Source organism: Phaenicophaeus curvirostris, chromosome 13 (genome assembly GCF_032191515.1).
Source record: "Phaenicophaeus curvirostris isolate KB17595 chromosome 13, BPBGC_Pcur_1.0, whole genome shotgun sequence".
Classification (NCBI taxonomy): domain Eukaryota; kingdom Metazoa; phylum Chordata; class Aves; order Cuculiformes; family Cuculidae; genus Phaenicophaeus; species Phaenicophaeus curvirostris.
Genome location: NC_091404.1, coordinates 19,898,054 through 19,924,719, shown reverse-complemented (window position 1 = coordinate 19,924,719; position 26,666 = coordinate 19,898,054). Strand labels below are relative to the sequence as shown.

Sequence of the window (26,666 nt, the reverse complement as noted above, 5' to 3'; positions counted from 1 at the left end):
AATCGGTAGCACGCTCTCTCCTGCCCTGGGCCTCAGGCTGGCACGTGGTGCTGAGGCAGCTCGGGCTCAGTGGGTGCCTGGTGGCAAGAATCATGTCAAAATAAACAACTTCTAAGCTCCTGGGGGCAAACCGCATCCAGAGAGAGCTGCTGTAGCAGCTATGCAGGGTACATGTTGATAATGCCGTGGGCTTTCCCAAAAGGCCCCAGAGGGAGAGAGTAAGAACATCTGGATCCCATCTGGACGTTGCTTCATTTCTGCACAAAAAGCAGCACAAATACAGCATGAGCTTTTCCAGCCTCCTGTGTTTGATTTAGGTTGTTTAAGTTGATGGTGGGTTAGCTGTATTTATCCTCGGTCTCATTCCTTACAGACCAGAAACCAAGCATTGGGAAAGAGAATGATGATGATGATGTTACTGTGTGTAATGCTGGGCTTAAAATAGCTGGAACAAAGAAGTGGTTTGAGTTCTGTAATGATAATTGCTCAGACCTAAAAATAGGTAGATGTTCCACCAGGGAGAGAGAAGTAAGAGTGAGATACAAGTCGCTGGGGTCCCAGCCCTGCTGCTTCCCTGCTGTCCCGGTGCTGCCTCACTACTGGAAGGCTGGGGAGGCAGCTAAGGCCACGCGTCTGCTGTAAGCGATGATATAACCATGTCTGGGAACTTGATAGGAAATCTCTTTAAAGTTCTCTTAAATCCTCACAGTAATGTTTGAGCCATTTAATCGCATCTTGGGGGGGAGATGTTTTTTCTCTTCATGGAGGGCAGGACACAGAACCCACAGAAATGGTGGAGAACCCCCGTGCTGAGTGCCAGAGCAGCAGTGTTGTGTGATCAGAAGAGCAGCGCTCACACTGTGAACTTACTTTTAAAATAAATAGGTTTCAGTGGTCCATAAATAGGTTTCCAAAATGCATCTATTGTCCAACAAGGAGTTTATTTATAAATTGAAAAAAGAACAAGACTTGAACAAACCCTAACTCCCTCTTGGCCAGAAGCGCAAACTGGACTATTGTGTATGTGTATGTCTGTGTGTACCAGAGAAGAGACACTTGTTTGAAATTTGCTTCAGTGAAGTATTTAAAACAACTGTTTCCTTGCAGTGGGGTGGTGCTAGGAGCTGTTGGACAGCCAGTTCACAGTCCTGCCTGGAGCTGGGGGTGCAGTACTGCCTGCTTGCTGGACTGAAGTCCTGCAGCATCGCCCCTGCCTCCTTCCTGGTGATCATCTTCCTGTTGAGGGTTTGTGTGGTTTTTTTCCTTCAGTGAGTAAAGGTTTGGAGGAGAAAAAAATACTGAGTCTGAAATGTTGCAGCATTTTCTGGAGAGGTTTCTACCACTGAGGTTTTAACCCCACTTTGAGGTTAAAGCTCCATTTTTGATGGGCTGTGATTATTTGGGAAACATCACCCATCTCTGCTCTTGGCAGCTCTGGCATCATTCCTGTTGCATTACTGACGTCATCGACTGATGAGAGTTAGACCTGAGAACAGTAAATTTATACTGCCGGCGTGTGTTCAAGTGAGGGACAATACTTGTTCATAATTCTAACCTAGTCTTTGTCATAGTGTTTTTCCGTGCATGTGCTCTGTCAAAAGCCGGATGTTTAACAACTGCTGTGTAATGGGAAAGGAAGAGAATCCTAATATACAAGGAGATCTGAAACAAAAATGCTTCTACTGGAAGCATCAGCTTCTCATGTTGCTGGTGTGAATTTTTATGCAGAAAATTACATCTTGGTGGTGAGTCTTCACTTAGCCACTGATATTTTGCCATGAAGCTGTTTCTGTCTCTGGAACAAGCAGTGACAGACAAAATCCATCCATCCATCCATCCATGCATCCATTTTGCTTGTTCCCATCCCCTCCTGCGTGCAGCCTCTTTCCTTCCTTGCAGTTGTCTCCTTATCCTTGTCCTTGATTTCTCTGTTGTTGTTGTGCTTTTGTGTCTGTCTGCAGCTGCTCGTGCCTCACGGGTGCCTCCCCAGCCTCAGGACCCTGCCACACCAGCGTTCTGCTCAGCTTCCCAGCTACTGTGCTGTTTGCACACTCCCAGCTCTCCACTGGTGCTCTCTGCCCTGCAAAACGTGTCAGGAGTGCTCGGTATAAACAAGGATTTTCATTTTTGCAGATGGCGTTTTGCTGCAGCTAACAGGCCAAAATAGCTTTAGACGTGACAGTTGTTTGCACAGGACGAAGTGTGGGATCTGGAAAGGCGCTGGCTGGTGTCCATGCCCGGTGAGGCAACTGGGAGAGGTTTTTTTGGAAGCGAGTGCTGTGTGTTGACAGGCGCATCCTGAAGAAAGGCTCCTTGCTCCTTCCCAAACATGGGCAGCAGGAACTATCTTCCAGGCTCTTGTCCTGAGGAGAACGTATGCCCTTTTGAGTAAGACAAAACACCCTGAAGCGGCAGCAGGCGTCTCTTGCTCTATTTTAGGCACTTCCCACAGTATTCCAGCATGGAGATTAGTAGAAATTTTCTAAATAAAATCCCATCAAATAATGTGGTCTGGCAGCTCTGTGTCTGTTTTGCCCAGCAGTTGATGCCATGGTTCTCTGGAGCATCAAATACTTTTGTCTGAGTGCTTGTCACTGTGATTGGAAGACTTCCCTGGGGAGTGAGGGGGGAGAGATCAGTATTTAATCTTCTAGCTTGTTTTTCCCTTTGGCCAGACAATAAGGGTTTCAAGCTAAGGACTCGCACATCAACACCAGCTCCTTGCTTTTCTTTACAGTTCTTCAGAGACTCCCTTCCTTCGACCACAGACAAAGACCAGCACAGAGGCTAAACTGCCATGCCAGCCTTCCACACGGTGCCTTTTCTAGCAGAACAAACACGTGCAGCTTTGCTAGCTCCTCATACACAAGCAGAGAGGGTTATCTGCTGTGATAGCCCTTCAGAGCTCTGGTTGTGAACCTGAGATCAGGTCGTGCTACCTGTTGCTGAAAAATCAAGCCAGAGACTGTCCTTGCTCCAGTAAGCTGGGAAAAGGAGCCAGAATAAGGCAAAACAGGCAATGTGACAGTGTGCAGTGAGGTGTTCTACATACATATGTGTGAGAGGAAAACTGGATTCAAGTTCATCGTTTGAAATGATGGCAACGCAAGGCAGCCAGAGGTGTTTTCTTTACACTGAAGACACATCTTGGTGGCTGAGGTAGCCCAGCCCTGTCAGACTGGGTGCTGCGTGAAAGGCTGGAATGTGCAGAGTCTGCCAGGGAAGAGACTGCACTGTGAGACCCAGCTGAGACGCTGTGAGGAGCGTGAGGATGTGTGTGTGGCTGGGAATAGGAAAAATGGTTTAAAAAATAGCGTTCTCAGGAAAGCAGAATACTAATCACCCTTAAACTTAGAGCTCTTGTTTTAGGTGGCAGTAGGTATAGTTTAACAGCAGATTGGGTAAGAACTTGGTTTTCTTGTTTCTCCTTAAAAATCATGGGACATCTCGAAGTGTGTTCTCACTAAACAGCAGATTCTGGACAAGTTAAGGACCCGAGACTAATGAAAATGAGCTCAGTAATTTACAAATGATGTGAAAGCGTTAGATAAATGTAACTAATTCAGGGAAAACACTGTCTCTGTATTCCTGAGTTGGTCTGTTGCCCCAGGTACTGCTCACTGGCAGAGGAGGTTACACTTACAGGAGAAGTCTTTCCCTTATTTCCTCCTACAGAATCAGTCGTGAAGGAAGTGCTCGCTTTTTCTTTTCTCTGAGTTGAATGGCACAGCGGAGAAAAACTTCCCCTGCCTGCTCCCTCCCACTGTGACCCCCATTACTAAAGGCAAGCGCAGAAACCTCTTACCAGTAGATTTGAGTCTGCTGAGGAATGTTTTTCTACGCATCCTGTAAGATGGATTATTTCCTCGGGGTGGAGTTAACTTCTCCAATTTTATTTATATTCAGCCATGATGAAAATTAGCAAATGCCCCACAATATTCCTGTTTTGTAATATTCCTGTTTTGTAATATTCCTCTGTTTACGAGTACAAGGGTACTCGCTGATCGAGTTCACCCACTCCTGTGCTGAGAAGTGAGGAGGAATTAGGCTGGCTCTGGCAGCCCTGGGCAGGCAGCTGCACCCCTGGAGCTGGGAGCATGTTTTTCCTCTGTTGGGAGCGCAGGGTTGGTCCCTTTGCACTAACACTGAGCTGGAGGCAGATAGAAATCTGCCTGTCCCGGTGTTTCAAAAGCAAACCACCCCACCCAAGGTCTGGTTTAACCTGGACTGGTTCCCTACCATGGGTTGTCGCGCAGCCAGCAGCGATGGCTCCAAAGGAGCTGCTGACAAGTGAGTCAATGGATGCTTTGGAGACACTGGGCTACTCTCCCTCCCAGGGCAGCGCTTTTTCTGCACTGAACCCTCCCTCTCTCCCTGCAGCTGCCAGTCCCGCCGTGTCCCGTGGGTGCAGGGCTGTGCAAGCCGGGGCGCAGGCACCATATTTGGCTCTTGGCTGGCTGGGCCCTGACCTCAGCGCGGCTCGCCAGCAGCCGCCTGGTTTCCCTTCGCCGTATATGGAGAGGCTGTTCGGGGAGGCTGGTGCCTGACCTGAATTAGCAGCAGCACAACATCTGTACGAAGCCCAGCTTTTGTTGCGCTGAGCTAATTAGGTTAAAGCCAGGCCTTGGACTAGTTTTCTAGTGAAGGAATAATTTGAAGAGAACAAGTTTCCCATGCAATGTCATTTTCTATTGTTTGCCAGGATTCGTATAGCTGTAATTTCCCTTATAGTGGTAAAGTCACCCAGAGGAAAAACAGCATAAGCAGAACATCTTGATATTGAGAAGTCAATAATTCATATATATCAGTAATAAAAAACACCTTGCCCGTAAAAAAGTGGCACGGTCTTTGCCACAGATGTCCTGCTTTTCACTTCAGTGCTGTGTGAGTACACCGAGGATGATGGGTAGCATTTGGTGTAGGACCTCATCCGGCCTGTCTGGTCAGCCCTGAGGCTTCTCCTTGAGTTGAACAAGGATGGGGATGGCTCTCTAGAGACCGTACCGGCCACTGCTCACACCTGAGCTGAGCAGAATAGGCTTCCAGAGAAACATGACCCAAAATTACTTGGAGATCTTACTGTTTGTGGTGACTCTCAGATCTCTTTGGGAAGTCCCCATGCGAGTTGCATAGCCTGTGTGAGGAGGACAAAAGCCTGGACTCCAGTCTAAATTTTCCTCCTTCCAATTTAAAGCCGTTTCCCCTCATCCTATCCTTGCACTTCCTGAATAAGTACCCCTCCCCAGCTTTCCTGGAGCCCCTTTCTGTACTGGAAGCAGCTCTAAGGTCTCCCCGGAGCCTTCTGTTCTCCAAGATGAACCAGCCCAACTCTCTCAGCCTGTCCTCATTCGGGAGGTGCTCCAGCCCTGAGATCATCTCTGTGGCCTCCTCTGGACTTGCTCCAACAGATCTATGATAATGTTTTATTCTAAGAATTTTCTTATTGCTTACGTTTTCAACCTGTTTTGCACCCCCTTGCTTCCCCATTGAACTCTGGAATTGCATAATCAACAGCAGAAAAAATGGTTTGACTGTTTGACTGATTTAGTTTGCTTTCTCTCCCTTCCTCCCTCTTTTGTGACAGATTAAAAAGCAGCAACAAGATGTGTTAGGTTTCTTGGAAGCCAACAAAATTGAATTTGAGGAAAAGGATATCGCCGCCAATGAGGAGAATCGGAAATGGATGCGCGAGAACGTCCCTGAGGACAGCCGGCCAGCAAGTGGGAACCCCCTGCCGCCCCGGCTCTTCAACGACAGCCGGTACCTTGGGGTAAGGGACGGCTCCAGGTGTCCATCCCTTCTCATCCCAGTCCTCTTACTCACAGCTATAGGCTGTGCTTCACTGTTGTGGTCAGCAGGGAAGGACCTGGCCGCGCGTGCAAGCTGCGAAGGGCGTGGAAGGTGTTAGATGTTCACCCCTCCTCTAGAGCTTGTAACGATAATCGATTTGTGAATATTCCAGTTCCACTACAGAGGGGAGATTAAAAGTTGGCCCTCTAGATTCTCAGATCATTGTGCTTCCTACTGGACTGAGCCTCCCACCACCTCTCAGTGTATACATTTTGTTTTCCCTTTGAGTTTTTTCCCCTCTTATGGCTCTCAAACTTTACAGGGTTCTTCATTTCCAGTGTTCACTACAATCATGAACTGACACCTGACAAGAGCTGGCACTATTGCCCCAACCGTATGTTCTGTAGCGAGTTCTGAGATCTCTGCACGGGGTTTGCCAATATGCATGGATCCCAGATCGCTCTGTGGTCTGCTCCTCTTCTCAAATAAGTGCCCACATGAAGTGATGTCTGCCATGATCATAGATCACTTTTCTGGTCCTTCCTGGGATCAGTTCTGGAGTAGTGCCGGCAAATGAAGGTCATTGCGGTCCACTTGCTCCAATGCCTCAAACAGATTAAAACTCATGTTGCAAGTACAATTCCTATTTGAAATTACTTTAATGCTTGATCCAAAGTAAGTTGCCCTGCAGCACTTCTCAGCAGACCATGCTCGAATAATTATTAGATTAACTGTTAATTTTATTGTTAAAATGGAACATCTTCTGAAGAGAGTTCGCAGTATGCCTTCTGCTGACTCCCGGAGTTGGTTTCTGCGTTGTTTGCAGTCCGGTCCTGACCTGCAAAGTCTGTAAGTCAGAACCTGCCAGGTCTGGACCTTTGTGAGGCAATTGTGTGGCTACTGAAAGAAGTTATTCTCAGTGTGCCAGGAATTTTTCTCGCTTGTAATGAAAGCAGAGCTTGAAACCATATCCCTGGTGAGCTACAGTACCAGTAGGCTCTCAAATTGTTATTGACTGTGGTTGTGACATGGAAAAAAGTTGGTTTGGAGCAATAAATGTAATAATCAATAGCTGTCTGCGGCTGAAAGCTTAGAAGGAGCTAGTCACAAATTGTTGAAAATCTCTGCTCAGTTACCTCTCTTACAAACCAAAACCATAGGCAAACACTGCTGTATCAGTGGGAAGTCCGGTTGCACTGGTATCACCTTTCTCCAGTGCTGCACCAGAGCTTTAGAGATGCAAGTGCCAAATTCCTGCTGCATTGCTGTAGCGGCACAGTAGAACAGGACTTGGCTCTGCAGTGCTGTGGGACAGGAAGAGAGAAAGCTGGATGTGCCTGGATCTGGGTGTCTGCTCATCACAGATGCTTCTGATGTACCCCCAGCTGCAGTTCTGAATGCAGGGGTGTAGATGCTTCAGGCCAGTTCTTGCTCTGGGTATCTTTTATCCCCCAGTTTTTGATTGATGTCACTTTGAACCTTTGAAATTTGCTCAATTTCTGTAGCTGGATTCAGGTTACTACAGTTCAGCTTTCAGGAAGGTAAAAGTGAATTCTGCACACATGCACTTGAACCTCTGTATGCCTTTATCTGGTTCATCTCAAGCATGAACTTCCCTGTTTGTATCATCTGATGTAGCTGAACTGGCAAATTGACTTTTATTGGCCTGTGCATGGCAGGAAAGGCTGTAACTGCAGACGCTGTGCGAGTTGTCATGAACCCTGCTCCTTAGTCACAGGCATTCCTTTCCTGGTAGATGCTAGGAAGCACACTGCCGGACTATGCACGAGCAAGATAAACACCTCCTTTGTTATCAAGCAGGCCCAGTGCTGTCAACAGAAGGGCTTCAGGGAGGATGCAACATAATCGTATCTGTTTTTATAAAACCAGCACCCGAATGCTACATGTGCAGTAATAGACATCCTTGATCTCTCAGCTCTCTTCCACTCCTCTGTTCCTGTACTTTCCTCTATTCCAGCTGCAACAGCCTCTTCGGAGGGCTGCCCCTGCTCTGAACACAGCGCTATTTTCAAACAGCATTTGCTGTTTCTTAGGCTTTTGCCCACCAGCCAGCCGAGCTCAGATCACTCCTGGAGGAGGGACCTCCATGCATACCAGTGACAACTACCTTGCTATAGAGGCTGTCCCTCTAGGAAAGGCAGAAGCATCTCACAGCTAGTGAAATTCCCAGCTTGCCACTTCCCAGGCAGTACGATTTCTGTGGCATCAACGCTAATGATAAATACCTGAGGTGATGCTCACAAGTTTGGGTTCGGCCAGAGGAAGCAGTTTGCTTGGTGCAGGTTGGGTGACACCAAATGGAGCTGTGATTGTTTCTGACCATCCATACTTCTGTCTTTTGTTCCATTCTCCCAACTCCCTTCCTGAAGGACTATGAAGCTTTCTTCGAAGCTCGAGAGAACAATGCGGTATACGCGTTCTTAGGCTTGACCGCGCCACCTGGTTCCAAGGTAAGTGTGTATATTTCTCACAGTACACAACCTCAGTTTTACACCTTGTTCTTCTCTGCTCATGGTCGAGTATTTTCCATGTTCCGTGGTTGCCCCAGTCAGTCTACCTGCTTGTCTGACACTCGCTCTCTAAAGACTGACTTTCAGGTTTGAACATCCCAGCAACATGCTGTTGTTATGTGCTGATTTATTTGGTGGATGCTGTGTTCCCTAGAAGCACCTTCCTCCCTCTACTTTCAGCAGAAAAACTCTTTGTTCAGTACAGATGCTCTTTTGATGTCCTTGCTGCAGAACCACCGCTCGTTTTTCAATTAATGTAAGAGCTTTTGGTGCTTTGGGAAGAAGAGCTGGGTAAAGTTCTTCAGTAGGAAAATTGTCTTACCACTGGGGTTTTTCTTACTGTACACTCTGGGACTGAGTGAACGAATCGCTAATCTTCACACTGCAGAATGCACAAGAAATCTAGAAGAAAACGATTGTCACAAACCCAAACTATTATTTCAATTCAATGAAAGTACTTAATTCATGTGATGTTTTGATGAAGATTTTTGTACTAGAAAATACCCTGAAACCTGAGTCGCTGTTTTTGAAATAATGTGGTCTCGCTTCAGAGTAATTGTTTCCTCCAGCTTGTTATCTGAAGCCTTGTTTTCCTTTGCCAATTACAAACTGGATTGCTGCTTTGCAGATGCAATGGGCTGGAATTCTCCTTTTGATTTTGATAGGATAGGACAAGCCTGCTTTATACGTTTCACTTGACAGCAGCAGGATCCTCCAGGTCACTTCCAGCTTTCTTGTTCCAATGGATAAACACGCCGTTTCCTTTCAACTTTATTCAGCAAGAGTTGAAGGTCACGCTGTGCATATTGCTCAGAGACGTAATATTAAAGGTGGATGACGACCTGTCAGGATTAAGCATTACAATCTGTGGGTCAGACTGAAGCAGTTTTGGAGCCCGACTCGTTTCTAGCAGTACTGAAAAACAAGTTCACTGATGCGAGTGATGTAGTGAGGAAAAACTCTGCCTTGCACCAAGAGCCACAGAGAGCAAAACCTGTGAGCGGTGCTGCAGCATCCTGTGTCCCTGGCATCAGGTGGCCAGCTGCACACGCTATGATAGTCATGTAATCTTTAAGTTTCGTGGAACTTCTGCACAGCACTGCATAAAACAGAGTGCAGGATGGAGCCAAGCAGTGAGAGAGCAGCCCTGAGAACATGGGATGCAGGGAAGCCCATGTATTTCCCCTCATGGCTGAGATCTGAGGAGTGCAGTGGTACCAGGGAGCAGTTGCTGCCGTGATGAATCAGGTCACCTGTCTCTATAACATTTATGAATGTCGCTGCTTACTCAACCTGCCAGATTGCAGAAGCAGTCTGCGTCACTATCAGTTGCTCCAATTATGTCCTAAGGGGTAGCTTTTAAGGAAGAGGTGAGTTTTAAGAGGGAGGAACATAGTGCATTTATACTCTGCTGCATTTTCATGTAGCTTGCTACAGCACGGGGAGATGCGTTTCAGCTGATGAGAATAACCTTTGTGTAAAGGATCTTGTACCCAAAGCATTCTGTGCTGGTCTGACTGTTGTATCCATCCCACAATTTCTTGATGTCAAATGGAGCTGATTGCCTGCTGCTGAGGAGGAGAAACAGATCTGTAGATGCCGAAATTGGCATTTAGAGCAGAGCTGCACATGGCTTGGGTTATTGTATTAATGACATTGTGTCTTCTTATGTTGCTACATAAAAAAAAGAGTCTGGGATCAACCCATGTGGTATTGCAAGAGAGGACCGTGACAGCAAACCCCTGTTAAATGTCATTATGAGAGGTTGGAACGTTGTTTGACACAAACACAAAGGTCCAGATTTACTGCCAAAGGGCTCAGAAGCGAGCAGGGAAAATGCGAGTAACTTCACAGAGCCCTGGGGGCTTTGGGCACTGAGATACAAATGTTCTATCAAAAGCTGGGAAAGGCTGGCATTCAACTTATCTTAAATAACCCTGCTTCGAGCAGTCTGAATGGGTTCAGGCCAGTGATGGAGTCACCATCCCTGGAGGTATTTAAAAACTGTGTAGATGTGGTGCTTAGACACACAGTTTAGTGGTAGAGTTGGCCGTGTTGGGTTTATGGTTGGACTTGATGATCTTAAAGGTCCTTTCCAACCTAGATGGCTCTGTGATCCTATGATTAAAAGGAGAGGATTTTGTGAGTTAAAGGCTGTGATTAATTATTAAGGACTGAGAACGTTTCCTGAGGGGCTTTGAGGGAGACATAAGGAAAAGTATGGAAGAGGGATAGTGTCGCATCTGAAAAGCTGGGCTAGGTAACATGCAGGAGCACACCCAAGGAAATGGAGTTAGACCTTCAAGACAACAGGTTAGCGAGTCCTCTTGTGTTATTTGTACCCCTTTTGCGAAGGTGAGGGGAACACCGCTCCAGCTCACCACTGCCAGTTTTGAAGTGAAGTACTTTGTCCTGGATTTTCCACACCCCCTGGCCCCGCTGCATAGCCAGATTTCACTTCTGCAGTGGCTACGACTGGTTAACGGAGTTGTTAAAAAGCCAAGGGAACCACCTTCTCTTTCTTACCACTCAAAGAACCACCTGTCTCTTACAGAATATCAAACATCCTGTTTTGTTCCAGGCTTTGTAGTCCTTTTTAGTCCTTCCTTCATTCTTCACCTGCCTTTTCTGCTGTGAACTGATAGGATGCCCTCACATGAGCAGTGGGAGCAGCACATTGATGTTCTGGCTCCACTCTTTGACCCACGACGTGTGGCCAGCGGAGCGGAGTGCAGTCCAGGAGCGTGCAGACCTTAGCCAGCGGTCAGAGCAGGGCTGTTCCCACGCCCCTGAGTTAAAAGAGAGTACAGTGTGATGTGCTTGGGCAGGTAGCCAGGAAAACCAGAGCGATCCACCACGTCTGTGATAATGGAGATACACGTGATGCTTCCTGCCCTGAAGGCTGGGGTCACCCCCTGCCTCCGCACTCCTCAGTCTCACAGGCTTCTTGGAAATTCCCCACTTAGTCCTTTTCTTCCTCTTGTTTACTCGTTTAGCACACTGCCTCCTGTTAGCAATGATGAAGCCTTCCAGTACCTGAAGGGGGCTACAGGAAATCTGGGGAGGGCATGGAGTGATGGGACAAGCGGGGATGGCTTTAAACTGGAAGGGACAAGATTTAGATTAGACATTAGGAAGAAATTCTTCACGATAAGAGTGGTGAGGCCCTGGCCCAGGTTGACAGGGAAGTTGTGGCTGCCCCATCCCTGGAGGCGTTCAAGGCTTCAAGGCTAGGTCCCTTCCAACCCAAACCATTCCATTCTATAATTCTGTGTTGTTGAGTCTGCTATCATCAGTATTCCTACAGTCAACAAAACAAACAACTCCCTTACATAAAAGTTCAGTTTAGCACATGTCAGACTTTAAAAGAAACTACACTGTGCACTCTGAAGTGCTGCAGGGAGAGCACCATAACAGTTCATCTTTTTGTAGGCCATGTTGCTGCTCACAGGTAATTAAATTAATCTTCAGACAAAAGTACGAGGTCTAACCAAAAAAAACCCTACGAGACTGTGCCTGTAACTCTTTTTCTTGCTCACTGCTTAACCACATCCTGCTGCAGGTTTGGTTATGGCAACATGCTCACATGGGTGTTCTGAGCCGTCATCTTCCCAAAGTACTAATGTGTAATTCTCTTCTGCTCTTTCAGGAAGCCGAGGCACTGGCAAAGCAGCAAGCATGAATTTCAACTGCCTTAACCGTTCTGTAAAGGGAATTTCCACAGCTTTTTATAAAATAATACAATTGTCTCCGCTTCAAGAAATGCTGATGTGATTCCTAACATGTGATTGGTGCTTGCAGCATTCACCGTACGCAATACAAATTCGACCACAAGATGAAAATGTGAACATAAAGGTAGAGAGCACGGAGCGTATTGTTACAAAGTTGGAAGCGTAGGAAGCTGAAACAATTAGACATTAATGATTTTCACGTAGTTTAAACTGTCCTGGCAATTCGTCCGTTTTGTGTAAACTCTGAGAAACTATTTTAGTACTAATAATGCAGATTGGGTTATACTTAGGGATGTGACTAGTTAAATATGGAAAACAAGCAACAGCACCCACACCCGCATCAGATACTAACTGCAGTGCCTGAGTTGCTTCAAAAATGTTATTGAATTACACAGTGCTTTTTCAGTGTCTTTCCTAATTTCAGGTGGAATTGTAGGTGGAACCGTGTAGTGCAACCATCGTAGTCACTTTGGGAGTTACGTTTGTAGAGTGGATATTTAAGATTTGTATTGTCACACTGTACAGATGTTAAAAACAAATCACATTGAAGTGATCAGTGTGGGCTCTTTGGGCAAAGAAACAGGGATTTTGGGCATTGAACAGCCTTTCCACTGGCAAGTGCAGACACAGCTGTCTAAGCACGATTGGTTACACACCCCTGTGCAGGATCCAGGGCACCTCAGTGAAGTAAGTGTTCAGTCCCAGGCAACATTGCAAATAAGCCAAACCAGCCAGCAATGGCCTTTCCTTACCTCTGTAAGGGTAAAAGCCTTTAATGTATTTCTCTATGAAAATACCAGTTCACTCTGCTTTTAGCATTAGGCATTTTTCTGCATGTTCACGTAGTCAGTAGAGTCATATCCTATTTTTCCAAGTGAAGAAATAAATGTTGAAATAGCAAGAGCCATTGTAATTAACCAAGATTTTTTTTTTTTATGGTTTAAAACCCTTTTTCTCATCGTTATTGCCATATCACAAAGCTGTTGCAGGAATGGTGAATTAAAGTGTCTTGTGTTGGGGAATCCACTGTGTGCAATATTAACCTGTCTGTTCTCCCAGTGCTCATGAGAGAGTCTGTATTTCTTGGCCACGCTCTGCAAAAATACAAATAATTACAAGTGCCCCAAAGGATAAGAAAGGTTTTAAAAGCATATGGGGAATTGAAAATGCATTTTACATCACATAAAGGACTTGCTTCCCAAAAGCATGAAAAGACAGTAAGAATGCTAATCAGTCTTTGCTGTAGTTAGAGGTTCAGCCCAATGGCTCCGCACACACACGTTGTGGTTTCTTTGCTCTCTCAAGGCAGAGGAACAGGCAGGGCAGGCTGGCCAGAGGCTGCGCTGTATTACCACCATACCATTATTTGACACCGATGCTGCACAGCATCTGCAGTGCTGTTTAAATCCTCTCTGAAACAATGTTTCACAGTTCTGAAGTCTGAAATTAGGAAGAGAGTAAAATAAATAGGTTTACATATAAAATAAAATAAGCTTACAAAGGTGACATTTAATTTGCGTCTTACCTTCTCTGATTTGGGAGCCTGGGAGCCAGTTTGAGCCTTGTACCTACAAAAGCAAGCGCAGTATCAAAAGGCGTAGGGACAGATAAATGTTGCCTTACCTGCAAGATTAACACACGCATTTGTGCTTTTGCATTAACAAGCTTTATCAGTAATTACTCAACTTGAGTGACATCTGTTTGTAAGATCTTGGAGGGGTGGAAGTTAGGTTATGTTTTAACTCGGGTGTCAGATTTCTGCTGTTTGCTATAAATTCCTCTTTCTGAACCCAGGTGATTTTTCTTTCTTAATAACAGTATAATCTTTCATTGAGTCTGAACTGGTGGCGAGGTTTTTGAGAAAGTATGTATGTGAGCTAAGCGAGCTCTTGTGAAGAAAGTGGAATTTGACACTCCAGTCGCTATCCTCCTGCCAGCCAATTTGCTGCTTCCTGTGTAAGGAAAGTATGGTGCAAGTTTTGTGAATTATAGTCATTAGTTTGGAGAAGCTGTAATTGAAAGTCGCTGCCAAATTCTGTCAGTTCAGCGACCCAAAACACTCTGAAATGAGGTCAATCTCTGTTTCTGATGGTCAAGACAATTGCCAAGTTGAAGAAAGCAAAGTCACTTCCCTCCCCTGGTCCCCAACCTTCACCATATGGTAGTGTTCACACTGTATCAGCATTCCTGAGGGAGCTCGGTTGGGACAGACTGAATCACTTCTTTGTCCAGGGGACAAGGCACTAACACAAACTGAAGAATTCCAAACATGTCTCTCTGTTGTGGGACTGCATGGAACACTTGCATTCGTTTGGATGCAGGTACTTTGCATGCTGTTAGGAGGAGGGCTAGGGGCGTGTTGCCAGTGTGCTTTTCCGTTTCCCATACCCGTGTTAGGTTACTGATGGGCACAAGAGCTGAACATGTTCTTTATTTTTTCTGATGTAGAAGGCAGGTATTGAGGATTGATCTTGCACATTAACCATTCCTTTATCATTCCAATAAAGTTGGTTTAGAATGCTTTCTCACATAATGGACTTTTTTGCATGCTTTGTTCATGGTTTGAAGTTTCCAGATGAAAATGCTGCTGTGTTTTACAAAGATCTGCACAGCAACGTGAAGAGAACACACTCACTGCTGCTGTGTGTGGCGTGTGTTGGATTGGATCTCTCACCTGGTGCAACGAGTGGGTTTTAATTTAACTTTGGAAACACCTACACAGAATGGTCTTGGGAGGCTTGGGGTTTTAGGCGAGCGCTGAATACACTTCCCAATTAACCGGCTTTCCTGCTCTTTCCCCTGGGCAGTTACATGGGGAAGGTGGAGAGGGCAGAGCAGCTCCACCCGTGGCAGTAGAGCTTTGCCCAACAGCCCTGGTTGCTCTTTCTGCAATGTGTAATTAATGAGCTGTGCACTGCTGACAGCAGGGGAACTGTGTTCTTTAATGCATGTTGCCAGAGGGCGGTGTAGGATCAATTTTTAAACTAAAACTGTTCACTTTTAGTATCCCCTTTGGCCTGGTAGATCCAGCAGGTGTGTTCTTTTCAGCTTTACATGCCAAAGTTACGCATCACCTTGAGGATCTCCACCAGAGCTCCAGGAGATGTGTTCTTTGCCCCTGAACTGCATGAGGATTTACCCAAATCCCAGGTGACAGTTCACATGCTCCAAAGGAAACAATAACTTGTCCTTAAATATGAGAAGGCTGCTTGCTGGCCATTTATAGGATCAGCTTTTTTTTATGCCTAAACAACTACAGCACAACCAGAACCCCCAGTTCCATTGGGGTCTTTCAGTTGTATTTGTTGCTTGTTTCTCACTTACTTGCCCTTCTTCAGTGTCTTAAAACACGGTCCCTAACGCAAGACAGGGAAAAAGGCTTTTGAGGCCATTTCTTAATTACAGTGAATCCATTACGTTCCTTGTATATAACCTTCACCTGTATAACCCAGAAAAACCTCTGGTTTTCTTGTTTGTTTATGAAGTCTTAAAACACCAAATTGTTACTTGTTAATGTAATCATCAATACAAATTGTGTTCAAAAATCTGTTTGAAAAACAAACTGCTTGCGTGCTTCTCATGTTTACGTAACTTGCTGTTTCAGGTGCACTGTGGTAATAAACTTTTCTACCATTACTGCAGGATTTTATTCCTTTCTTGTTTAATGTTCTTAATCCGCGTGCCAGGGAAAAATCATGTGCAGCCTGATGATGAGCTCACATTGCATCCATTTCGAATACCAGGAGTATATGTTTGAACAACCCTTTCTTGCACAGCAGCTCCCACTGCACCCACCATTCTCCTCCAACTGGATACAGAGACGATCTGAGGGCTGGAGCCCCAATGCTGTGAGGACAGGCTGAGGGCTGGGGGTGTTCAGCCTGGAGAAGGCTGTGGGGAGACCTTAGAGCAGCTTCCAGTGCTGGAAAGGGCTCCGGGAAAGCTGGGGAGGGGCTCTGGATCAGGGAGTGCGGGGATAAGATGAGGGGGGATGGTTTTGAATTGAAAGGGGGAAGATTTAGACTGGACATTAGGAGGAAATTCTTCACAGTGAGGGTGGGGAGGTCCTGGCCCAGGCTGCCCAGAGCAGGGGCGGCTGCCCCATCCCTGGAGGGGTTCCAGGCCAGGTTGGATGGGGCTGGGAGCCCCTGATCCAGTGGGAGGTGTCCCTGCCCGTGGCAGGGGGTGGGACTGGACGGGCTTTGAGGGCCCTTCCAACCCAACCCGCTCCACGCAGCGACTCCTCTCACAGGTCCCTCTGGTGAAGGCGCCCTGGGGGGACTCGGAGGCGCCTCCGTTCTCGCTACCAACACCCAGCGCCGAGAACAGCCGCCTCGTCCCCTCCAGCCCCTCCCCGCACGCAGGACGTTAGCTCCGGCCGATGGAACCGACCCAGCCTCGGGGCCGCGCACCGACCGCCCTGGCGCCGCCTCCGCCATGGCCGCACCGACCGCCGGTCACGTGACAGCCCGCCCCAGCCTCCCCACTGGCCGCCCCGCCCTCCCGTCACGTGACGAACAGTCCCCCGACTTCCCACTAACGGAGCCGCTTGCCGGTCACGTGAGAGCAGGCTCCGCCTCTCCATTGGTCTCCGTATCTGTCAGTCAGCGTGAGGCCCCGCCCCCCGCCCGCGCTGCCCTATATAAGGCGCGTCCGCCCCTGGGCGGCCTGCCCTGCTCTGGGCTGGCTGGGGCGGTCATCGCCGTCCTCATCGGGAAGAATTTCCTGCTGGTGTCTATCCTAAATCTTCCCCTTTCTGATTCCAAGCTGTTTCCGCCCCCGTTCTATCCCCGCACTCCCTGACCAATGGCCCCTCCCGAGCTTTCCCGGGGCCCCTTCCAGCCCTGGAAGCTGCTCTAAGGTCTCCCCGCAGCCTTCTCTCCAGGGTCCTCACAGCACGGGGGCCTCAGCCCTCAGACCGCCCCTGTCCTGTGGGAGCAGGGTGGTGGGTGCAGTGGGAGCTGCTGTGCGAGAAGGGGTTGTTCCAACAAAAGATCTCTTGGAGATCTGCTTGGAGCAGCTGTGCTTGACAAAGCCGATTTAGTCAACTTTGATTTCTTGTTTGTATGCAAGTGAGACACGGTTTGGGCTGAAATAAGCGACTGTTTACATGCTGCTGTAGTTCCTGTAGCACACGATGATATATTGTTTATTGATATATTGTTTATTTTTTTCCATATATGAATGATACATTCAGTTATTGTTTATACAGTCTGCTTTAAGTTTAGCCTCAGGTTTCAGAAATACTTGTTTTGCTGACTGCTTCAAACTGCAGTCTGTTCGCAGCTTCTGGGATAAATTTGGTTTTGTCATCTTCTGATTTGTTTTTTGTAAACATAATTTTTTTTGGAGGTTAATATCTTATTGATAGAGAGCTGTTAACTTTCCTGAATATTGATGCATTTGATGCTGGAGTACAACAGAAATGAATTGTGACCTGGTTTCGATCGCTCAATATTTATCACCTAACTTCTTTGCTCCCTCTCTCTCTGTTGCTCTGTGTTTTTGTGTAACTGCTGCCCAAAGGCTCTGGCTGCAGCTGGCACTCATTATCAGCCTGGTAGAAGGAAACGAGGTTTAAAAGTACATGGAATGTAAACCACCCTGTTTCCTGTGAGGTTTGCTCCCCTCCCAGACTGGGGGCAGGAACACTCGGTTGGAGTCACAACTGCATCTGCTGCAGCAGAAATTGGTCAGGTGAGGTAATTAAAGATAAAGTAATTTGGAATGGCGTTTAAGTATGAAATGTATTTTACATAAATTCAGTGGGAGTAAAAATAGTCTTGCTGCTGCCTCAATAACAACTGAAATCTCTTGTGCCATACAGGTTATAAGGAGGGAAGAGGAATAATTTAAAGAGACTCCACTGGACCTCTACGGTCAGAGTTACTTCAGTCCTTCTGTTAAAGATCATGGAATAGTAATCATAGAATCATTAAGGTTGGAAAAGACCTCTAAGCTCATCCAGTCCAACTGTCAGCCCAGCTCCACCATGCCTGATAATCCATGTTCCAAAGTGCCACGGCTCCAGGGCTGGAGACTCCCCCACTGTGCTGCAGCCTCTGCCAGGGTTTCACCACTCTGTCAGTAAAGAGTTTTTTCCTAATATCCAATCTAAACCTCCCCTGGCACAGCCTGAGGCCGTTTTCTCTTGTCCTGTCACTTGCTACTTGGGAAAAAAGCCCAGCACTACCCACTTCTGCACAACCTCCTTTCAGGAGTTGCAGAGAGCGATGAGGTCTCCCCTCAGCATCCTCCTCCCCAGAATAAGCAGCCCCAGGTCCCTCAGCTGCTCACAGAACTCTGGGCTCCAGCCCCTGCCCTGTCTCTGTTTCCCTTCTCTGAATGTGCTCCAGCCCCTCAATGTCTTTCCTGTAGTGAGGAGCCCAAATCTGAATTAATTTTTGAGGAGAGTCATTGTTTTACTATCCAAACATGTTCAGTGGTGGGTTGCAATCAATATGTTGCTGTAAAGTTATCTTTACACTCTTGTTTTGTTTTACATTTGCGTCTCCTGATGTTACAGTAAGCAGTGTGTATTTAACAGCTTTTGTCTAGTACTTGGATGAGATTCAGCTCCTGATATTTAATCTTCTGAGGGAAAGGGAATTTAGAAAAGGCATCAATGGAGATCTCAAACTGTCGGTGGACTGGACGTGGCGCTGGGGAGCGGTGTGGCTCAGCGCAGGCTCTCATCTCCATCTGCATGAGAAGGGAGCCCTAAACCCACCATGCGGCACCTCTGCTGAGCCCTGGAGATGAGATAATTTCTGTACCCAAAGTGGCTTTGATCGGTGGACAAGACCATCCACAGTTTTCAGAGGCAGCTTCGTGTGTTTGCACTTTATGGACAGATGGTATTTCATCAAAATCTGATGAGATGAAGGTGTCTGCTTCTTCCCCATGGGAAAGTCACAAGAACACAAATATAGCTGTTTATTTCAAAGGGGGAAATGGTGTAAATAACACCACCTCCCTAAGTCAGGTGGGTGATAGGAAGAAGGCTGAACTTCCCTAGATGGATGTTTTTAGTGGAATTTGGTTTGTTTTGAACAGCCTGGTGAAGTACAAGCACTATGACCCTTCAGTGGCCTTTGTTGTCTCTAAATGCCATGTTACAGCAGCTCTGCACCTCCATCAGAAACATCTCAATTTGTGTTTTTAACATCCTCTTCTAGATCTGCTGTCCATTTGTATTAAAAAGTCGTGCACTTTTCTAGTAGCATCACTTCTGTTTTAAAAGGGAAGGAAAAAATGGGGAACTAAATCATGTGGACGTCATTTTTTTTTCCACACAGAGAGCAGTTAGACAGAGTATGTAAGAATCTGTTCACTGACAGCAGCTGGAGTTGGAGAGCTCTGGACTATGTGATTATCCGCCTCTCTTACCTGACTGGGACTGGTAAGTTTGAGCTTTTTGTGCCTTTCTTTTCCTTATGCTTTGTCCCAGGATGCAGGCATCATTTCTTTTAGTTTCTAAGAGTGATTTTGGTAAGATTACCATATTTTAACTCTGCATTATCACTGTGAGCATTTTTAAAGCAATACAGCAACATTTTTTTACCACGGAAGGGTGTGAGTGCCTGTGTTCCATTATTTGGAAGCAACTGAGCTGTGCAGCATGCCAAATCCCATTGATGCTCAGCAAGATTTTGATTGCCAAGCACGCCTGCTTCTTTCAAAAATGGCACTTGGTTTCCTAAGTCCCTTAAGTGCTTAAGACAATGTTGTCCTCTCTTTGTAAAGGATTCTGCAGTTACGCTAATGTAACCAGGAGAAGGCTTGGTGTGCTGCCATTCTCCTCTGCTCTAGTCTCACTTGCAAATGTATCACAATTCCAGTGTTACCCGCAACTTCAGGGAGAGAACAGTGCAATTTAAGCTAAAAAAAAGAACTCTGAAAAGTAGAAAAGCAGACAGTTGTACTGTAGCAATGCATAACTTTAGGAGGGAACCTGAAAATTTCCATCCCTCCAGTAACTGGAGTTTTAGAACAGCCTCCTGTAAGGAGTACAGGGATTAAACCAGTGACCCAGTGTATCACATCTCATTGCAGGACAAGTAAACCAGGGTATATGGGTTGGTTGCTGATAGAAGCAACTGCATCTTCAAAATGACTTTTGTTGACAGGGTATAGAAGTTAAAAGTGTAGAAAAGCGTGCAGTTTACTGTCTGCTAAAAATAAATATTGTAGAGAAAAAGGAAAATCACAGTCTTTATGAAAAGTGCATTGTTCATTATTTTTATTATCCCTCTTTGTCCAAAGAATTTTGAGGTACTCTGCTTGTCTCTTGTTCACTCACAGGACTACATGGAACTCTAGTGATCAGCCCGATTCTCACACTTGTCGTCATGCTGGCTGAAGGCATCTTAACCCAACTTGTATATAAAGAAAACTGTCATCAAGATAAGCCTCACAAATCTTATGCATCCAAAAAGGATAAAGAGGGAATCTGGAGAGAGAAACTTGTAGAAGATACAAAAATTAAAGGCTTTGCTGATGGACGTGAAAAGCAGGATGAGATCTTTGCTAGAAGTAGCAAAATGGAACAAGGGAGTGTTCCTCAATGGAGCTCTGTAAAAGAGGTACCTGTTAAAGGTCAGAAAAGCCTTGTTAAAGGACCCACATCTCCAGCTTTATGTATCCCCCAAAGAGAAAAAAATACCAAAGAGATGGATTTGTATACTTCCTGGTCATGCAACAGCATTTATCAAAACTATCCTGACTTACACATCGGGGGAGACCGCGTGGGGGACCATCTGTGTGATTCAGGTTGTGTTTTGGACCATGTGTGTGATGAACTTCCCGACGGCCCTGTTTTACTGTCCATAGATATTCCTCTAGGTCAGTCCCCTCTATGTGAGCTTCCCAAAAAGCTGAGTATGGAGTCCCTGTCTGGAGATGAAGCTGGAGATAGGAGCATAGTGCTCTGTGAGGAGCCTCTTTCAAACTCCACACTCAACAAGTACATGGAATCAAAAGTGGCAGAGCTCTACAAGCATTTTTTTGAAGAAAACTTGACCAGATGTGGTTCTGTAACAAACCTCCTCACTTGCAGTTTGATAAGGAATAACCTGAATCAGATAAGCTTTCAGATATCCCAGGAGCAGAATATAGAAACGTCAAAAGCCACGGAAGTGCTCTTGCATTCTTTAGCTTTGTTTAGTTTGCGTAATGCTACCAATAGAAATAGCTCTGAATTTAGCACCCCAAACTTACAAATCTCAAACCCAACATGCGTGAAAAGGAGCTGCAGGAGGGAGTTTACATCATGACTGATCAGTTCTGCTGAAGAGAAGAATATCATCTGGATAAAAGTATTTCACTGTGAGGATTAGGTTGGGAAATAAAAACATTTACATGCTACAGACTTCTCCAAATAAGTATTTCAACACTTAAACCATATTTTGTTAGCAGGGAAAGTAAAGGTCACTTTTCTTTTTTCTTGTACAGAATTGGAAATTAATTTCTCTCTAAAATGCTAGTCAACTATATTTTTATAATCCTTTACACTGTCCTCTTCCCAAGACTCTGGCTGTGTGATTAATTATACTTGGGTACCATCGGGTTTGCTCTTGCAAGAGAAATTAATCAAGATGTGTGGCAGCAAAACTTTGATCTAAGGGACTGATCCACCACCCCGGTAGGTAAAAGAGTCGTGGTGTCTTTGCTGGACTTCGGGTGAGGCCGCAGAGCTGAACCTCAGGGTTTGGACTTTTAAGTTCAGGTTTTGCTCCTGCAAAGCTTGGTCACTGTGGCTGAAGAAATATTTCTTTGGTTTGCAGATCGTGTCAGCAGATGGAGTTGTTCCAGACTCTGGATTGTTTGGTGTATATTAGCATACACAGGAACTGGATTGACGTGAAACATGAACCAGGACACTGATGTTGTTGCAGATGTGTGTTTGTACTTCATAGGTGAAGTACGTTACAATGAAAATCTAGATGAAAGGGTTGATTGAGATTGTAAAAGCATTTCATTTTCTGTAAAAAATGTTTTTTTCTTTTAAATAAATCCATACAGCTCCCAGGCAGTATATTATTATTATGTTCCACTTGTGTTTTTAGTAAATGGAAGCTGCCTTTGTTTCACTGGACGTGAAGCACCTGCAGCCTCAGCAAGGTAAGATGATGGTAAAGTTCCTGAAAAGGCAGTGCAAGCTTTCTTCATCTGCGCTTGGAAATTTAACTATAGGAATAACATTATTTAGCTTTCTTCCTCTTCTTTTACATCTTCTCAGTAAGTATTTCAACTGGAAATGAGTCACTCTGTCACCATTGTCAAATGATAAATAAGTCACTATTGCCTGGTCTGCAGAGGTTTTCTTGTAAGGAAGCCTCTTCACTCACCCCGTGACTGCACACCCACGGTTCTGAGTTTGCCATCGCAGGGGAGTTGGAATCAGATTATCTTTGAGGTCCCTTCCAACTCAGACTGTTCCATGATTCTATGAACTCCAAATCTGGAATGTAGCGACAAACCATGCTTATACAAAAGAGAAATTGCTGCAGTTGGTGACTGACAGGACTGAGAAGAATCTGCTCTTGTGGGAAGAGAGATATGGATGGCCAAAGCACCACCTCTTGTGGTGGTTTCCTTTAGTACCTTTTAGTTCAGGATTTCTACATGATATGCAACCATTTTGTAAATAAATCTCCAAACCCACCTCTCTTTGGAGGGAAGATTGTTTCCCACAAAAATGATGCCCAGTTGTGTGGGATAACAGCTTCCACCAATTGATGTTCTTGCATCCTGTGGGCTAAAATCTAGAAAGATGGCAATCTAGCTTTCTCTCCACTAGTTTATATATGAAATTGCAATTCTGTTGGGTTTTTTCCTATTTTGCTTGGGTTTTCTTACATACAGGTTTCCAAGATTTAGCTATTTGATTTTAATTAGCCCAATTTTTTTTTCTTTTTTTTTTTAACCTTACCAGAAGAACCTCACCACTTAATTCCTGCCTGCATCTCCTTTGAGTTAATTTATTTGTGATAGCCCTCTCGATCTGCTGGGAATATAACTCACCTGGGTGGGCCAGCAGCTAATGAACTCTGCTGTGTGCCACCTCCTGGCTGCCTGTGGGCTCTGAGTGGAAGTAAATGTGTTTAGTATTGACCCATGAATCCCAAGGTGCTGGGGACCTTCCTTTCTCTTCCATCGTGTGCTCCAGGAAGGCAAAAAGGCTGCAGGAACATCTGATGCAGTGGAGCAAGCTAGAGGGAATCTGGGCATCCAGCAGCAGGCGGCTCATAGGAGATGCAGTCCTGAAACTTGCACAAAAGGAGCTGGGGCTTCCTGTGGACTGTGTCTACCAAGGCTTTATTCGGCTTGGGATGCTTGTTTGGGGCTGTCTTTCAGGGAGAAAAAATATGACCCTGCCATTACAATCCTGTCAAATTGTCATTTCTTGAAACAATCTGGCATTTTGCCTCTTTTCCTGGGGCTTCATTCGCTGATGTTTGTTTAAGTGCTGAAAGTGTGAGGGGCTGGGGGCCCTCCAGACGAGCTGTGTCTTTAAAACCAGCCACAGAAGAAGCACTGAGGCTGGCAGAGGTTTTCCATGTCTCATTAATGCTGCTTCTCCTTCAGGGTGAGTAGAAACAACATCTTTCCTAAATATAGCTCTGGTTATGTAATATTGAAATATGTGGCTGTGGAACCTGGGTTGCTTTGTCTGTCTGCAGCTGAGGCCAATTGGCCAATGCTGGCTGGCGGGTCTAGTTTGGTAGCATCTCTGCAGTTGAATTAACCCCAGGAAAGCTGTGAGCTTTAATTTCTATCCGCTGTTTGCATAAGACTGGAAGCCCTTGCTTTGCTGGGGATGTGGAGCTTTATTTGTTGACAATGAAGTTCTTTACTTGGAGTTCCTTGTTGCACAGAATATTGCTGATGTGTAAGCTCTGATTTACTGTTTAGGGGTTCTTGATCCTCCTCAAATTTCTTGTTTTGTGCAATAATATTATTTCTCAATACGCTGTGTTGCTATTTTCTGGTCTCGTTGCCCATCTGCAGTGAGTGGGCACTTCTACTATCCAGTGCCAGACTTTAAGACACACTGACTGTTGCTCAATCATTTAGATTTGCTGTTTCAGTAATTAATTACTGTACTGAGATATAACAAAAACTAACGAAGCATGGGAGAATATCCAGACTCATGCCTATTCTCACATTTTGTGCACATGAACTGTATTACTTGTTTCAAGTGGATAATGTTTGTGAACTCAATGGAACAGGGAACCTTACTGCAAACTCATTTCCAAAGACTCTTGGCTTGAAGTTTTAAATTAGCATATTCTGATCATTCTTCCTCTTTGCTGCATATTGGATTACAAAAAAATAAAACCTTTCCTGGAACAGAAAATGAGAACTTTAATGCTACATATGCAAAAATTGTGTAAGTTATACTATAAAATGATGCGCCTGGCTGTTTGCAGTGGTGGTGTTTGAATGCTTGGAAAGGAACCTGGCACAGCTCTGTTTCCCTTTGCTATCTTTCCACAACTGGAGGCCAGTTATTAAAGGGAAGGGACAGGTTGCTGATTGCAGGCAGAGCCATTGCATGAAATGGCTTTTGGTTGCATTTATTGAATATTTTTATTTAACAAATCCAAACTAGGGAGTAGCCTTCTGTTTATGTTTATCCACAAAGGCTGCATTCAGCAGATAAACGACTTAAGAGAAAGGAAACATCTCCTAATGGTGCTTCTCCAGCCTCCCCTGGAGGGGATGGAGGTGTCCAGGGAGCAGCACAGAGCTCAGCAAGCCAATAAACTCCCCACTGAGTTGAAGATCCTGAATTAAAATACCCATAACACGCAGCCTTCAGGAGGCAGGACATGCTGATGCCTCTGTCTTAGGTGAAGAAATATTGTTCTCTTGCACTCTGACTGCTGTAATCAGTTATGCTGATTTTCAGGGATCGTTTTCCTTTTTGAGTCTTGCTTTATTTTGGGATTACAGGACTACTGTGACCACGCACTGTGATGTTCAGCATTTGGTTTGTCCAAGCCTGTGTATTTTCCCAGAGGGTGACTAGGAGTTCAGGCAGGGGACAGGAAGAGTTGAGTAAACTGTCAGAAAATGGTGAATGAGAATTTCTTCCATCCTCTCCTGCAGCAGTGAGTGTAAAAACTAAGAGCAGGGACAGGGAGCAGCCCCTATCCCTTGCCCTTTCAGGCAGGCAGACTGGAGGGATGGAGATCTGCAGAAACGTCGATGTGGTCCATGAGCATAACCCGCACTCATCCAACCAGGACCAGTTCCTGCAGGAGTTTCTTCCTCACTCCATGAAATACCTTCCAGTCTTGTCCTGTGTAACTCTTGAGGCCAGAGCAGGAAAAATCTTCAGCTGTGCTCTCTTGAGAAGGGCTCAAAGGACCTTGGGGGTCCTATTGCTTTGGCCTCCGAATTACTGAGAAACAGCTCCCATACAGCGGTTGACTCCCCAGCTCCCTGCAACACTGAATTTCTCAATATATTCATGGCCTGTGATAAACTGAGAAAACCCCGTGCTATGGCTTTGAATTTTAAGGGGTTTTCCATTCCTGCTGTCCAGAATGAGATCTTTCCGAACAAGGGAAGTGCGATGCGGGGCTTGGTCCTAATTTCAGTTCCCTGTCTTTTTTACTTGAGGGCTTGCATATGGATGGAAATGTGTTCTCTTCTGTCCCAGCTCAGAAAGAACATCAGTATTTTATGTGTAGTTTTCACTATGTGTATTAAAATGTAAGGGAAAAGGTAGGCACTGAGGAGGAGAAGCTGAAAAATAAGGTGATTGTATATGAAAATACTGCTGGTTTCCATTCTGATGGGGGAAAAGGGACTTTGCACATCCATAAATGAGAACGGCTTTCTCCTTTGAGTGTAAACAAGTGTTCGTTGTGATGTTACTTGGAAAAATCCTGTTTCCATAACAAATCTAGATATCACGAACACTTACATTTTGTCTTCTCACAACGAGCTGATCAGATAGAGCTTTTGTGGGACTTCTTGGGAGCTTTTTCCATGTGTTTCCTACAGCTTTTGTTGCAGAGCTGTGTCTGTTACAGCACAGAACCAGCTCAAATGAGGACGTAGATCTGAATTATCACTTGGTGTGAGGGGTGGAGAGGGAACCAGACTGCGAGCCAGGGTTAGTTTTTTTGGAGGGGCTCCTGGGTATTAATTTGCTTGTGGAGTGGGAGGCTTTTAATAAAATCTGTTGGCTGCTTTGTGTAGTCAACACTGTTCCTAAAAGGAAGGGGTTTTAGGGTCAGTGTAAAAAAGGTGTACTTGGAAAGTGGAGGAGGAGGGGGAAAGGTGCTAACACTAAAGCATCATCTGGGTGATCTCTATCCAGCGAGGCACGCTGAAGAGCTTCCCCAGAGGAAGCAGAGAGCTCCCGCAGGGATAATCCACCTTATTAGTCTGGGGCTGCTTGTGGATGAAGGTAAATGTTCCATGTGGGAGGGGGAAGGAGAAATCATTTGTCTGCTGAGGAACTCATGAGATGAAAAACTGATTGCTCTGTCATGACTGTAGTATCAAGGTCAAAAGGTCTTGGAAATGGGTGTAGGGTAAGCAAGGGATTAGATTTAATGGTTTTTGAGGAGTGGGGAATTTACAGAACTAGCCC

The 26,666-nt window shown here is 45.6% G+C and overlaps 2 protein-coding genes across 3 annotated transcripts in view; both read left to right on the top strand.

Moving 5' to 3' along the window:
• The window catches only part of SH3BGRL (SH3 domain binding glutamate rich protein like), a 32,057-nt gene extending 16,364 nt beyond the window's left edge, over nucleotides 1–15,693 (top strand). Inside the window, exons 2-4 of the mRNA XM_069867350.1 lie at nucleotides 5,585–5,770; nucleotides 8,181–8,261; nucleotides 11,971–15,693. Coding sequence (XP_069723451.1) covers nucleotides 5,585–5,770; nucleotides 8,181–8,261; nucleotides 11,971–12,003 — 300 coding nt within the window. The 3' untranslated portion in view covers nucleotides 12,004–15,693. The remainder of the gene's footprint in view (nucleotides 1–5,584; nucleotides 5,771–8,180; nucleotides 8,262–11,970) is intronic.
• Nucleotides 15,694–19,205: 3,512 nt separating this feature from the next.
• LOC138725991 (TLR adapter interacting with SLC15A4 on the lysosome-like) lies at nucleotides 19,206–22,081 on the top strand. Of its 2 annotated transcripts, XR_011338337.1 has the most exons (3): nucleotides 19,206–19,454; nucleotides 20,357–21,695; nucleotides 21,838–22,081. XR_011338337.1 is itself a non-coding variant. In XM_069867341.1 (2 exons), exons 1-2 carry the CDS (start codon nucleotides 19,322–19,324, stop codon nucleotides 21,325–21,327), a joined length of 1,104 nt encoding a protein of 367 aa, XP_069723442.1. In that variant the 5' UTR covers nucleotides 19,206–19,321; the 3' UTR covers nucleotides 21,328–22,081. The 2 variants fall into 2 exon arrangements, 1 of the variants encoding a protein (XP_069723442.1); XM_069867341.1 differs by having other exon boundaries at nucleotides 20,357–22,081.
• Nucleotides 22,082–26,666: the final 4,585 nt, after the last annotated feature.